The 16,180-nt window shown below is 38.9% G+C and overlaps 2 protein-coding genes across 2 annotated transcripts in view; both read left to right on the forward strand.

Moving 5' to 3' along the window:
• Positions 1-1,713, forward strand: part of LOC111581034 (inactive dipeptidyl peptidase 10) — a 28,488-nt gene extending 26,775 nt beyond the window's left edge. The window contains exon 25 of the mRNA XM_023289054.3: positions 60-1,713. Within this exon, the coding sequence (XP_023144822.2) occupies positions 60-277 (218 nt within the window). The 3' untranslated portion in view covers positions 278-1,713. The remainder of the gene's footprint in view (positions 1-59) is intronic.
• Positions 1,714-2,818: 1,105 nt separating this feature from the next.
• Positions 2,819-16,161, forward strand: cs (citrate synthase). The gene is made up of 11 exons (XM_023290197.3): positions 2,819-2,980; positions 6,398-6,448; positions 6,723-6,830; positions 7,858-7,923; positions 8,540-8,671; positions 9,509-9,697; positions 9,934-10,133; positions 11,105-11,234; positions 12,537-12,638; positions 13,775-13,984; positions 14,079-16,161. The coding sequence occupies exons 1-11, from the start codon at positions 2,930-2,932 to the stop codon at positions 14,247-14,249; spliced, it is 1,410 nt and encodes a 469-aa protein (XP_023145965.1). The 5' UTR covers positions 2,819-2,929; the 3' UTR covers positions 14,250-16,161.
• Positions 16,162-16,180: the final 19 nt, after the last annotated feature.

A 16,180-nucleotide genomic window follows, 5' to 3' on the forward strand; every position in this document is an offset into this window, starting at 1 on the left:
TATGTGCATGTCCCTTACATAATACATATGTTTGCGTACCTGTGTGTGTTCGACCAAAGCGAGGGTACATTTCCAGCACAGTGCTGAGCTCTTGAGCCGACTGGTGAAGGTGGAGGCCAATTACTCTCTCCAGCTGTACCCAGACGAGGGCCACATCCTGAGAGAGCCCCGCAGCATCCAGCACTTCCAGCGGACTGTGGTCAACTACCTCCAAACCTGCTTGAAGCACAGCGCTGTCCTAGATCTCGTAGAGGACGAAGAGGAGGAAGACGACTGAACCCCGAGGTTCCCCTTCCCTTCTTCTGGAAGGACTCTCTTAGGACTGTAGGCCATCTTATGCATTACCTTGGGTCGGATAACCAGGCACAAGAGCACAGGAGTGGGGACCAAACACATCATATCACCTCCTACAACTTCTGGAAAAATTTATGTACTGTATAAGGTGTTGCACACAATTATTTCTGCTGTTTTATCGTATGTTCGAGGCCCTGTTTGTTTACAGAATTCACATGACATGATGTGAACTAGACGGCTACTGATTCTGCCAAAAGTTTACAACGATTTTAAAACATGCATGTCGTAATGGCTGCATGATGTGGATTAGTTTACATTGCATTTTGTGTGTTTTGCAGGTTTTAAATATCGTCTGTAGGGGTCAAAAGTGCAACATGTGCCAAAAGCCGGGAACACACTTGCAGACTTTAAAAAATACTTAACTGATGTTTTCCATCCAATCCAATCCAGCTTTATTTATATAGCACTTTAAACAACCACAGATTGAACCAAAGTGCTGTACATCCAGAACAAGGCAAATAAAATCAGAAATACACAATAGAAGCACTAAAAACAAATAAAATACAAAAATACACAATAAAAGCACTAAAAACAAATAAAATCAGAGATACACAATAAAGGCACTAAAAACAAATAAAATCGGTGTCTCATGCTGGATCGAAAGCCAGGGAGTAAAAGTGTGTTTTAAGATGAGTTTTAAAAATGGATAGTGAAGGGGCCTGTTTTGATAAGACTTCGGCCTTACGCATTTAATGATTGCATAAAATGCTTGACGTTTTCTTTCCGCATTTAATGAATGAACCAGGATCGCCTTCAGAGGCAGATTCAAGTCTTATGAAACCAAAACATTTTGGACAGCTCTGACGGAACAGATTCAAATCCCAAACTCTACGATACAATGGAGACTGTCTCTATTGGTTAATGGCCAGGGCATACCCAGCACAATCATGAAGATGCAATGGGGAAATTGGAGTTTCTGTCTTTTTTACAGTGTGTTCCCGGCTAAAATAAAGTTAAATGAAGCATAAGGATCATTCTATATGTGCCAAATACATTTTGTGGACTTTATCCACTGTTTTTATTTGCATTGTGTGATTAAGAATGAATATGCAACTGAGACTATTTACCACAAGCTCCAATTCAAGAATGAACATCTACATAGTTGTCTGTGTACTGTATTTGAAAGTGCACAGTGTTTCTGTTTTGATACATCTTGACATTTTCTTGTGTATTGCAGAATTAAATTATTTCTTTCGACAAACTGTTGAGCCATTATGTTAAAGTTTAGAAAGCTAGTGGGCCTGCCATCAAACTATCAAGCATGCATGCAGTTGGTTTGAAAAGAATGCCACTGACTCCAGACAACTAGCTACTTCTTTTTCCAGCAGTCCCTGAAAATAAAGTTTGAACATCTTGTTATATGGCGAGAAATAATTTTTTATACTTCCATAACTATCAGCGCTGTAGTTGAACACAGCCATTTGGAGAGATGATGAAAAAACTATCATGCCAGCACTTTCACATCACTTCTTGTTCTAAATTAAGAGTTTTCAAAGTCTGAAACTGTTTGCCTCCCCATTTGCAACACTTAAAAAAGTGGCCCCTTAGTTTACTGGCTTAGATTAGCTTCATTCCTGGATACCAATAGGATTGTGATAATGTTATTTGATCCCATCGGCACTGCACAACGGAGCCTAGAGCCAACAGAGCCTAATATTGCTGTTGGACATAATTCAGACTACACAATATAATTTTAAAAAATCTTCCCCAGGTATCAAGCATATATTTCCTGAGGCATTTATGACTTTCTGACTGGGAAAGTGGGAAAAACTAGAATTCTCTAAAGCCACTGCACCTCTATAACCAAATAGCATATTTAGGCAATCCTATATTATCTACTGTGATCACTTATGTAATATTTGTTCACAAACACTCATTAAGTCTCCCCTGAACTGAGCAGGGCTCCATACACTGATAAACATTTGCTTCAAATAATTACAAAGACCATGGTGACTCATGTTTTTGATTTCCAAAGCAGTATTTGCAACATATGCCATTCAGATTTCAAGAATGATAATGCAGCTTAAAACTATTTGCAACAAATAACAGGCATAATCTTATTTCCGTCAGATATGGGATTCTAAGTAAATGCAAGCAATTAAGTGTTACCACATTTTACATTGTGGACACCTAAATTTCCATTTAGTTTAATCCTTTTAGCTTTACTTGGGCAGGAGCACATAGAAATGAATATATCGGAGAATCCATGCTAAATTAGTCAAATAAGGTTCGCTGGAGGAGGACTGTCACAGTTTCACTCCAAGTAAACAAAATAATGTAATACTTGATATAGTCTGCTCTTGAATAAACCCTGATCATCAGCTGTCGTCGCAGAATAAAGCAGAACCGCTATCCAATCAGAATTCACCTAATCCTGCCTCGACCAATCAGATTCCTCAACGCTATCGAGCTCATCCGGTGCACCGTCCAATCAACACTGCCGGTAGTTACAGGCCTGAATCCCTCTTCAACCTTCTGCTTTCTGGAGGGGCACCTTCAACCAGCTCCGCGGTGCATTGGCAGCGGCTTCCTTAGTTCTAAAGAATAAGTGAAATAACACTTTAACACAGACACAATGTCGTTTCTGACTGTCAGCAGGCTAGCACCCAAACTCCTCAATTCAAAGGTAAGAGAAGTAGAAATGGCCTCTATGTCACTTTTAAGTCAAAGCTGTGGACGTTACCTTTAAGCTAAGGTTAGCCGGCTAACGACGTAATGGCAAGCTAGTTAACGTTTAGCTAGCTTAGCACTGTCAGCCACATTGTAAAATGCAGTTGAGAGTGACGAAAAATTGCTTAAACTGTATGAATGATTGTACCAGTACCCCCAAGTTCTTGTTGTCTTACACGAAAATCGGAAAACGTTGACTTGTATTGTTGGTGAACTTGTCTTGTTAGCTACCGTTAGCTTGGAAAGCGTTGCTTTTTTGCTGGCCTGGTATTGTCACAGCTTGTACAGGTTTCTTCAATCGGTAGTGATCAGACAACTTCGTGTTACACTTCACCTGTCCCGTTAATTGTCACTAATAAAGCTTTGCAGTGGTTGGCTTTTCAAAATCATTCGGGTTGGCTTTAAACTCAGCTTCAACTTTGTGTTTATTCACCACCCTCGTTGACCTTCACGTGCAGATTTTAGGCAATTGTCCAACGTGTAATTATTTAAACGGTCCTTAACATGTGTTGTGCGGTCTCAGCGTTTACAAATGATTGCGTAGAAACGAGCGTTTTAATGTGATTTAGACACATCAGCTCCAACCCTCAGTTGGTAGATCTTGTCAATCCAGTGTGTGATTATAAAATGGGGATTGCTTTAATATCGTTTTTTTTTTCGAATCACCTGAAATATCCTTTGGCAAGCTTGCAGAAAGATTGGCAAGGAGTGATGAAGTCAATTGATTTCTTTGCTAACTGCAGTCTCCCAGTGACTTTAACCCCTTGGCTTACTCTGCTGACCTCTCAGCATAGTTTGCTTACACTTTATTACTGTCATATCAACTTGTGTCACCTACTTCTGAAATTTTTTTTTTTTTAAAGTTTTTAGACTGTCATATTTTGTCATGTAATGGATGACTAAAGAGTTTCTGTCCTTCCTTGAACTCTTTTCAAACTATAGAATGTCATACATGTGTATATAGAATATGTACAGCAAACCTGTGTCACACTCACCTTTTCGCTGTTATCATTTGTAATCTTGGGTCAGGAGATTTATTAGTAAGCTGTTTTTTTCTAGTTGTATAACATCTTGTGTCTTTGAACTGCGACTGAGAGTCGTGTTGTATTGAGAGTAGGACAGTATGAAAGTGGGGTCTTGTGATATTTTTTTTGTTTCAGATCATTTCAATTTTTGGTAAAGACAATTGGAATTTTCAAGTGTCTCTGAAGTTCACTTGTTTCTAAAGTTGGAATTACCAAACTGAAAATTAGATTTCAAGAAATATGCAATAAAAAGTTGCTTGCTGCTCAGTGTCATTTAACAGCACGAAACATTGTGAGTTTCCTTTCAACATGGTTTCTTCTCCAGACCAGGTTGTGCATTTTGTTTACCAAAGAGAATGCTTAGTTACTGATCAATCAAGTTTCGTGTGTTTCTTTTAAACACACCCTCAATGGGTTGACTCCTAGACCCTTCCTTGCAGAATGATTTCTCTAGTTGCCCTCTCCCCCGGCTGGTGGAAGTTGGGAGTGACTGAGTGAAACTGGTGCTCTCTATTTAAGACCCTGAGCTGTTACATAATCTCTCTCTCCGCTGTGTAAAGCGTGTGCCCTGACGCAAGATCATACCTTTTGTTTCGGCAAACCTTGACGGTCCTATACACCCCCATCGGTTGTGATTATGGGGAGGGGATCCCATTGGGAGAAAAGCCGTATGTCCACTGCCCCCCCAGACTCCTCTTTCATGCATTGATAATTTTGATAAGCTAACAAGGGAGTCCTGTTTCAGTGGTGCGCAGCAGGCTCAACTTTTCACTACAGCTATTGGGCCTCCAATAAGATTGCTATCCTCCAAACACTCTCATATCCTTTGCCAATAGTTTTTTAATCTCTTACATCCAATCATCTTGTCCCAGTTCCAGCAACAGTTCAAGACTTAAGAGCCCAGTCACTATTAATTATACACAAATGGCTGCTTTTGGGGTGTCATTTCCACTTTCAAACTGTTTGTGATGTCATGCAAAAGTGGTCTCTGTTTTTGAGTCAAATTTCAGCATGCTAATACACATTGAAACACAGGTGGAAAACTCTCAGCCTGTATCCTTTCATGTATTGACATATCAGGGATTACTGGGTTTTTCCTGGCTAAGAATGGGCCTTTGGCATGGTGACTACACCTGATACAATAATCAGTCTACGTATAGTAAAGGCAAGGAGTCCATTACCTAATTTGACAGAAGCCCTTTTCATTTTTCAAATCAGTTTATTTTTCCTGTTATTTATGACTATTTGGTTATCTGATATACTTGAGAAAATGAAAGCCCAATTAAAAAAACTGGTAAAAGAATATTCAAAGTTACTGTTATCATTTTGGTGTTGGCTCAAACTTCTTTATAGGGTGGCAAAAATTCCTTTATTCAAGAAGAACCCTGGTTTAGCAACAAATAACCTTTTGCAATATCATATTTTGTTCACTGGCATGACATTAATAAATGACAAAATCAGTCAACTCTCTCCATCTTTGAACTTGAGTTATCTATTACAGTAGGCTTATATTTTACCAGTAGTTAAATCTAAAACTGTGAGGCCGTGAGTATTCATAACTGTTCATATTCCAGTTAAGAGAATCAGGGGCTGCATTGTGTTAGCAAAAATACATATTTTAAAATTACCTTGAAAGTCAGTCCCTTGCTTAACAAATTAGATTGTTGTTTTATGCTAAAGTCAGCATAATGTAATACTGTAATCTGTCATTTATATTTATGTTGGAGACTGGTGAATGTGTGGCATTTGTTTGTTTTATTTATGACTCCCCATACTAGTTGATAGAAGTTGAGTAATATTTGTATGACTTGTTCACATCTTTGAACAGTAGAAACCCTCAGTTTGTAGATGCTTCTTTCTTTTTGGTTGAATAATCCCTTTGTGTCATAAGGAATAACCTGGAACCATCGCCACGAGTTGTATCTTGTTGCAATTGTTTGTAGTAAGCTTCTCATAGTGTAAATTTTGGATGACCTTGAGTACAAAATAAACCATCAACCAACTCAGTACAACAAGTATAAAAATGGAGACAACTTTTAACTTGGGTCAATAAATTATGTACTTACTATTTACAGTAATTGCGTGCTTCTTTGCCAACCATGTTCTACATGGTGTATTATCATAGTCGCACCTCACTGTAAAATGCTTGGACGAATTCATATTTACCTTTAGGGGCTGCAGACTGTTTAATTATATGATTTATTTTAAGGTGCTCTCGTATTGTTTCAGGTCATACATAAGGAATTAATAGTCTTAAAATGTATTCATTGTCTTTATGTTTCCCTAATAGGGTCTCTTGTTGTGGTTCTAATATTCACAATCTAATTATTTCTTTGTCTACTCCTCAGAATGCCACTTACTTCTTGGTGGCTGCCAGAAATGCCAGCGCATCATCAACAGTAAGTGCACTTAGGTCATTCCACGGTTGTCAGCTTGCTTCCTCTTTTCCCACATTGTTTTTCTGTGGTTTAAATGGTAAAAGGCATTGAGCAGTTTAAAAAAAGGCTCTGCTGTGGTCTCTTTAGAGTTAACAGACCACACTGACCTTTTGGAGCTAGATCGATTTTTTTTTTCTTCTGTACTGTTTACATAAAGACTTTTGACTGGTCACATGAAAGGAATGTATTTTATTTTAATCCACTGCATCGCTAATTAAATATTGTGTTTTTACAGAGTTTGAAGGATGTCCTGGCAGACCTCATCCCTAAAGAACAGAGCAGGATCAAGAACTTCAAACAACAGTATGGAAAAACCAACATAGGACAGATTACTGTTGATATGGTGAGTAACACCTGAGATGTTAAACGAAATCCACTGCTTGTCCCAAAACTTCAGTGGATAATTGAACAGTTCTTAACTATTAAATTAATCGCCAACTATTTTGACAATGAATTAATTGGTTTGAGCTATTTTTAAAAAAACTAAATTCTAAATCCAGCTTCTTAGTTTTAATATTTCTTTGCTCCTTAATGACTAAATACACTGCATATCTTTAGGTCACATTTGAGGGCGTCTTACGCTGGTTGGCATTTTTCACCATTCTCTAACATTTTAAAGATTTCCAAGCATCTAATCAATAGTAGTGAAAATAATCATTTGTTGCAGTCCATGTGTGACATAGGTAAACAGAATACGCTGAGTAATGAAGTGAGCTGGATTCCTCTCATCCATTATACTCATTTTGGAATAAACGTTCAGGTCGTTGACCATGATGCAGATTAGTCGCAGCATGGTAGCTGCACATAATCCATTTGGGCCTGTCCAGCCTTATTTACTGTGTCGGGTATCACTGCTCGGTCATCTCCCTCTGATGTCACAATGTAAATGCCAACAGAGATATTTTAGCTGAGTCACTCAAGCCTCTACAGTAAACTGTCAAAATGGAACATATCCACTCACGTATACACAACATACACACATAACACACACTGCAACAAATGCATCATCCTCTTCTGTTTATCGCTCACTACATCTCAGATTTTTGAATGATTGCCATTTGGATTAAAGAAGGCTTTCTTGGGGCACGACAAATACATTCAGCAGTGGCCTGTTCATATCATGTAAAATTATTTATTATTAGTGCATGATATGACCTACTTGAATAGAGTCAGGGTTATTGCTTAGTGTCTTTGTAAAAGAACTGATGGACATTAGTGACTAAAACTGGTAGCTGATGTACTTCGAATGTATTTAGTTGTAAAAGTCTGTATGTATATTTAGGCTTTAAAATCCAGTGTTACATAAGTATACACAATTTGTACTTTTAATGTCTGTATCTGCTTTTTTTTTTGTGTGTTTTCATCCATAGGTCTATGGAGGTATGAGGGGGATGAAGGGTCTGGTGTATGAAACCTCTGTGTTGGATCCTGAGGAGGTCAGTATCAAAGCTTGACTGATATATATTGCATTGATATTTACTGCATGTATATTTGTAAGTCAGCAGATAACTAAACTATACCCAAGGCCATTTAGAAACAGTGTTTCCATTGCATAATTTGTCTGCCAGTGAGCTCTGCAGAGGTGATTTTGTTTCAGCTGTAAATGTATCTTGCTAAATAAAAACAAAGTTCAGTTTCAGAAAGATGACTTGCTTTGAATTGTAAAAACATCATCAATTGATAATTAGTTATTGTGTCATTATTAGGCTCAAAGGATTTGGTGGTCATACTGCATTTGTGCAGAGCACAAAGCATCAACATTATTTCAGTGGTGGTTTTGTAGTGTATACTCTCTTGGCCACCTGGACATAAGCCATCCTTGTAAGCACTTACCTTGATTACTGTCTGGCTGAAGCAGTGCTGTCAGAGTGTCATTGTGTCATCTTATTAGCAGGCTGCAGCATGTAGTGAGATATTCAATCATCAGTGTTCATTGGTGGAGCCAGAGCTTACGTTAGCAGCTTGCCAGTTCTCACTGGACTGTGAGTGTCTGAAAAACCCGAATATGTATTTGATTACATTATTTTTTCTTCTCTCTCCATCGATGCATAGGGCATCCGCTTCAGAGGCTACAGTATTCCAGAGTGTCAGAAGTTGCTGCCTAGAGCTCCAGGAGGTGAGGAGCCGCTCCCTGAAGGCCTCTTCTGGCTTCTGGTCACAGGACAGGTCCCTACTGAGGAGCAGGTGAGTGGAGAGGGGAGCTCTAACTGGCTGTGTCCACCAAAGTGTTTTCTGCTGGTTGAAAAAGCCAGGTGTTTTTCTGGAAACAGAGATAACGGAGAGTGAAATATACACTTTGGGGTAATGTAAATCCTGGGTCTTCATTGCAAACAATTTAAAAAATATGCTAACCTCGAAAACAAAAAAATACTTTGGAAGACATCTCTTAAAACCTTGTTTTACACTAGACTTTCAATAAACAGCTGGTAATATTTTCCTGTATCTCAAACAATTTTTATAATCTTCACATACTGTTGTACCGTCTTCAAAACTGAATATTCTGACAGAATAATACATTGAAGACAAAGGTTCTTCAATGAGTGATCCATGACACGATTGGTCACAACATGGGAAGGTGAGAGAAAAGATGCTTGCAAGCATTGCGTAAGGAATAAAAATCGGTCTGGAGTTTGACTGCAGAAAAAGCACCTTATATAAACTAGATTATTTTATAACTATGAAGCAGGATGCGGTCTGTAGGGCTTTTATTGCTGCCACCTATCTCCTTGACAAGGTATATGAGGACAACTTGACTGATAAGCTTTCTCCTTTTAGCTGATTATAAGTTTTCCATGAAAGAATAGCTTTCACCTCTTAGCCCTTTGTTCTATGATGTTATAAAATGTAATGCATCTGCTGCTGCCTCAGCCAAGGAAAACATTTTAGATCAGTCTTCTTCCTCTCAAATAAATATTGGTCTCCATTTAATAAAAACAATCCTGCTCAGTGCTTGACCTAGAAAGAACTGAAAAGTAAATGTTTCCCCTCACCAACTTATACTATGTGCTTCTTTTCCCTCAGGTGAACTGGGTGTCCAAAGAGTGGGCAAAGAGAGCAGCCCTTCCCTCTCACGTTGTCACCATGTTGGACAATTTCCCCACAAACCTGCACCCCATGTCTCAGTTCAGTGCTGCAATCACAGCTCTGAACAGTGAGAGCAGCTTTGCACGGGCCTACTCTGAGGGAGTCCACAAGTCCAAGTACTGGGAGGTCAGTTTATATCAACACACACTTTGTCTCCTCTCAGAATGTAATGATGGCTTGACACCGGGGTTGGGAATATGTGGGCTAATATACGAGTTCAGCAGATGATTGATCCATTTCACAACAGTTTTGTTTCTTGTTGCATGTAGAATTGCAGCCTCACAAAGCTGCTAGTGTAGCTTTACACTTTCAATTTGATTTCATGTACTTGCTTCTAATCTTTTTTACACTTTTTGTCTTAGTTTGTCTATGAAGACTCCATGGACTTGATTGCTAAGCTTCCTTGCATTGCCGCCAAGATCTACCGCAACCTGTACCGTGAAGGCAGCAGTATCGGGGCCATCGACTCCAACCTGGACTGGTCCCACAACTTCACCAACATGCTGGGCTACAGTGACACCCAGTTCACTGAGCTAATGAGGCTCTACCTCACCATCCACAGGTGCAACCTCCAACTCCTCTTCAAAGATCATGAATCAACTTTGATCAAAGACATGCAATTTTAATGTACCGGTAAATTAAATGTTGCTCTTTAAACAAACTCGGATGAAGAGCTTGAAGCACTGGACAGATGGAGTCGTTTTCTGTGCTCGAGGGCAAAGATGATATTGATTTTATTCCTGGACTTAAGTGAGTTGAAGAGATGATGTGTTGAAGGGAGAAAGCTTATTTTCAACATGGTTCTAAGATGGTACAACATAAAAAAAAGAGCAAGTAATATATAGATTATTTTGAAGGAGTAAAGTATTAGAGGCACCCTAATCAGGTTAGCAGAAATAACAGCCCTATTTTAGGCTAATGTAGCACTAAATACTAACACTGCTGCAAGAAACATCTTGGTTTAATTAACATGACATTAATTCAAAGCCCCTCCTATGAATGTGCACAAATAGGAGTTGTTTAGCTAAGGTTCAGTTTTCAAGTTGATTGGCAGGATTTTGTAGATTTTTACAAATATGATGAAACTTCTGCTGTGACGTTAGTCCCACAGTTATTTTACTTAACCGGTAGTAAGTTTAGTCATCAAACCTCAAGCCAAGCAGGCTGTGTGTCAGGAAAGTGACTCATTGTGAGGGTGAAAGCATCACAATATAGTCAGTGAACAAGTGCGTATTTTTTGGTTGTTTTTTTTTTTTTTTGGTCACACTGAAGCTGAACTTGCTGTGGTCCATAAATGTGCACTGCGGTTATGATACAAGTAGTTCACTGTCCATTCTGCCAATTTCAGCGAGTGATCAGACAGCAGGATCTAACAGTTGCCACCTAGTGTTGAAATGTAACGAATGTCAGCGCAACACCAGTAAACAATGTTTAATCTCAAGTTGTTTTAGGAATATTACTACTGTTTTGAAAATTATTAACATGTTTAGATTTGTAAACGTGTTTTTTTTTCTTGTTGTTGTTTTGTCATAGTGATCATGAAGGAGGCAATGTCAGTGCCCACACCAGCCACCTAGTGGGGAGCGCCCTGTCTGACCCCTACCTGTCCTTCAGCGCTGCTATGAACGGTCTGGCTGGTCCCCTGCACGGCCTGGCCAATCAGGTTTGTACAGAGCAGCCCACGTTAGATATTAGTGGGAAGCAGTGTTTTTTTCTTTTTTTTTTTTTTTTTTTGGAGTTCATGATTAGTTTTTGAGTTTGCCCACACAGAAGCCAATCCATTTGATGTCACTGTAGGAGACTCCCTGACATTGCTAATAATATTGATGACTAAGTTCTGCTTTAGTTTTAAGGTCCTGTTATTGTGTTTTCCAGATCACTGACACTGTCTTGTCTTAACACGAGTAGAGGTCAACCAATATGATTTTTTAGGGTCAATTTGATTATTAGTTAGGGAGCTAATATAAAGAAACCGATATAAATGTGCAGTAAAAATCACTATGTTGGAGTCAAAATTTTGAATAACAGAAACTCCAGTGCAAAACTTTGTTGAAATGAACTTTCGGCATTTATCTGTCAGTGTTAATAGGCTAGTACTCTTGACTTATAACCAATCAGATAACAACGTGAGCAGACCCCGAAGTGACTACAGATAGAGAGGTGATTTTGTCAAAGCCAAAATAGCACACTTTTAAATTCATTCATACATATAATTGAGAAAATTGGTGAATATCGGACAGGCTCATAATCACTCAACTCTTAAGCGCAACATCAAGTGTTATCAGTAAGACTTGTGCTTTTCCTGCTGTGACAAGTTAAAATGTTTGTTGTGAAAAATATTGTTTACACATATTTGTCTGCTCTTTGAACTCATGACAGTTCAGAAGTGAGCTGTTGTCAGTTGTTTTCTCCTCTCTACAGTGGTCAGCAGACAAACAGCACTGAGGATAAAAGTAATGACATAAACGAAGCCAAGTTTTTGCAGACTGCCTTGAATTCTAAAACTTATTTTGGAGTTGAATGACTGTTCATCAGCACTACTTGTTTACCAGTGCTTGTGTGAAGGTGACCTCTCCTTCCGTAAAAACGCTGTCAAAATCCCCTTTACCACCTAATTTAGAAATGTTGCCATCATGTGTGTTATTAGCTAATTAAGTACAGTCATGATTTGGCAGCCTGTTTTACACACTTTAAAGGTAAATTACTTGAAGGTTTATTGTTTTCAAACACCATGCTGACATGCGAAATTTACAGACCACATATACAGAACAGGGTTTGTGAGTTTTAGCTTCAGGCCGCACTGCTGTGGTATTTTTACTGAAGAATCAAACAAGGTTGGCTAACATTGTGGGAAAAGTCTCTCGATTGTTTACTTTTTGTTGTTTCGAATAGCTGATGTGACGTATTATGACTGAATACAGTTCCCATTTATAACTTAATGTGTATTTTCTACTGCATCTTACAGGAGGTGCTGGTGTGGCTTACTGCCCTGCAGAAGGAGTTGGGAGGAGAAGTGTCTGATGAGAGGATGAGGGATTATATCTGGAACACACTCAAGTCTGGAAGGGTAAAGAGACAGCACAAACAATTATTTTTAAAGGGACAGTGTACAGCTCAAAAAAAAATGTCACCCATGCATTTTGCATCTGTTGCACCTTGGCAGTTCAGCACAAAAATAATACAATAACAGACAATAACAACAAAATACAACATCATACAGAAAATGACACAAAATACAACACTGCACACAACAGCATGTTACAAATGTATGCTTGTCAGATATATACAATTTATGAAGTGTATAAGATATTTTAAAGTCAGTGAGTGCAGCATTGAGCAGCTTTTAGGAGTTTTTATGTTGGTTTTGAAAGTTCTGCTGAAACTGCAGCCTGGCACATAGTTGGTGGGCTGTTCCATTGATTTGAGACTGCACAGAAAATGCTGATTTCCCAAATGCAGTGCTGCAAAATGGTATGGTACAGTCCTGTACAGAGGATATCTTGGAAGATCTAACAGAAAATATAGGGCAAGTGTAAATGACACAGCCATTTAAATTTTATAAAAAAGGCACAAATCTTAAAATGATCTAAACCTAGTAAATTGTATTTCTTCAGTACAATGCTGTGATGGAGGTAAACTTATTTTGATCTCACATTCAGGAAGTTCATGATTTCATCAATGTTTCAGATGGCCTTAGTGTTTATTTTAGAAAGCATTTCAATTTTATACTTGATGCTATTAAGCACTTGGTTTTATCTAATTTCCAACATCTTTTTATAATTTTATTTTTATTTGGATGAGACAGTGCAAATTAATTAACATACAATCTCAATATAATTTACACAAGGTTGCAGTAAATACACCAGATTTAGTACAAGGCTAATTTCTATCAGTAGTCCCACACATAAAAGAAAAAAATACAGCGTTACAGACGTATATAAAACAATATAGTAACACAAAGACAACAACAGTTAATACTGACTGGGTTAAACCTACCCTAAAATGCTACTATTCTAGAAAAGTGCTTTCTAGGCAATCTGTCATGAAGTGCATATAGTAAGTACTTTACTATCTTGACTTACTGTGTAGCTGCGCTTTTTTCCCAACACTTAATAACTAATTAATGCTGCCATAAACCACAAGGTACCAGTAGAACAGCGATATTTATCCACAGGCTACATTTTTTTTGTTTCTTTGCTGTAGGTTGTGCCAGGCTATGGCCATGCTGTCCTAAGGAAGACTGACCCACGTTACACCTGCCAGCGTGAGTTTGCCCTGAAACATCTGCCCAATGACTCCATGTTCAAGTTGGTCGCCCAGCTTTACAAGATTGTACCCAACGTGCTCCTGGAGCAGGGTAAGGCCAAGAACCCCTGGCCCAACGTGGACGCTCACAGCGGAGTGCTTCTGCAGGTAAGATGCACCTGGTGATTTTAATCGGCCGTTTGCCGTCTGCAGTAGTAAATAGTCATTGATGTGACCGACTGTGCTCTCCCTGTGTGTGTAGTACTACGGCATGACCGAGATGAATTACTACACTGTGCTCTTCGGTGTGTCCCGTGCTCTCGGCGTGCTGGCTCAGCTGGTGTGGAGTAGAGCCCTGGGCTTCCCCTTGGAGCGCCCCAAGTCCATGAGCACAGATGGACTCATGTCTTTGGTTGGAGCCAAGTCAGGCTGAAGCACCTGAAAGGCGCTGGGGGTTAGTGTTAAGGGTGGGAGGAGGTGGAAATATCAAAAGGCAGACATAAGTTGACCCCCTGTCATTTCCAACCCCAGGGATTTAATGGGATTCAAAGAGACAGTACACTTTTAATGTCATTTCACAAAAGAAGGGCCTTTTAAATTGTCACACCATTAGTGTTTAAGTGTGTTTAGTTAACCGCTGACATGTTTTCCCTTCATGTCTCCATATTTGGAGCATGAAAGGTGCAAACTTCAGACACACATACTTGTAACCCAAAGTAGGCTCAAACTATGTACCACTTAAAGTCTGCTAGCATCGCTAAGATTTCCCCCCGATCAGTGCCTGCGTGTTTGTCGTTGGGCACCTGATCTGGACTATGAATAGGCAGTGGCATTCAAAGGGAATTGTGGGAGTGAACGACACTTCCTTTGTATTCGTCTAGAGATCTACAGTTAAAAATAACCTGGCTCAACCTTTGCTGCTTTTGGCTAATGCAGTGATTTGTTTTAGCAGACATCCCCCAATCAAAAGACCTTTTTGTCAGATAAGACTCATCTTATTTTTTCTTCTATGCAGCGTTGTCATCCCACCCAGTTGATCCATGCATTTCACTCCCACTTATGAACACTCCAGTTTAGGAAAACAAAAAGGTCCTCACCAGTAAAACTACTAGCAAGCCTTTTACAAAAAATACTCAAATATATGAAAATCAGTTAAAAGATACTGCCCCTTTAAATCTTTTGTCTCCCCGTTGTTCCTCAACTTGAAGTTTTTTTTCCTTTTAAAATGACCTGTATTACCTCTATGATCAAAATAACTATCATGCTTATATAGAAATTCAGTTCTCCTGTCTTTTTTTCCTCGGCAAGCTTTCCCATTTTTAATGGGTCTCTCTGCTTGAAGGGTCTTATGAATGGTAGAGAATCAAAAATAATGTACAGTAACAGTAATACAGATTTAAGCAGAGGGTGTTGTAATTGGCAGCCTGTAGAAAATCCTTAAGAGCAAGCTTGAATAAAAAGTGGGATAAGGGGGCTTTGTACTTGTTGAAGTCCTGTCTTATTTGAGTGTGTGTTTGTTACTTTATCCCCACAGGAGAGCGCTTTAAACATCAACTACTCCAAAATGAGCACTTGCTTGATTGGATTTCCTAATTTGTAGCAGTAGACACCCTCCCAGGCTGATTGTGACCTTTTTACGGAGGTTTTTTTTTGATGTTGAATGTGTGTAATCCTTGGGTTCTCATTTTGTGGTTTTATTTATACTTTGTGTACATAGGTATATATATGTATAGCTTGAATGTATGAGCTCTGTGCGATCACTTGCTTGTAATAACCACGATGAGTACCACAGTTTACCAACGGTGTAATCGTGTCCAGTCTCGCTTAGTGTCACTGGTCACTGTGAAATTCTGACAACGAACAAAGAGAAAAACTGCAGCTACCTTGTATATACACAGTTTCATGCCTAGGTCTGTGGGCTTAGCTGGTGCTGTTTTTCAGGTGTTTCACTTGAAAATTTCAAGCTTGCTCTTAAGTTCTGGCTTTGTCAGCACTCCATTTTTGTGTAGTTTAAGTTCTTGCTTTTTTTTTTTTCCCCTCAGTCGATACTCTTGCCGTGTTAGTCAGTAGTTCACTTTGTGCTCTACTATCATCTTCCTTCTGGCTTTAGCAGTTTTTGTGGGTTTTTTTGTAGTGTTCTTTCATGTGGTGGATTGTTGGAACAGATGTGGTTATTTTGATCGTAGAGGAGCATAAAGGTTGATAGCTGGGACAATTCATTGCAGATGGATTAATAAGAGAAACACTTTGGGGATGGGGCTGGATGGGTCAAATGGGCAAGAAAAGTTTGAAGAGCAACTATTGGAAAACCTAACAAAAAATGAAAATAAAAGTTTTTATTAACACTTGTTTGGTCTCATTTTC

The sequence above is a fragment of the Amphiprion ocellaris genome, chromosome 8 (genome assembly GCF_022539595.1).
Source record: "Amphiprion ocellaris isolate individual 3 ecotype Okinawa chromosome 8, ASM2253959v1, whole genome shotgun sequence".
NCBI lineage: Eukaryota > Metazoa > Chordata > Actinopteri > Pomacentridae > Amphiprion > Amphiprion ocellaris.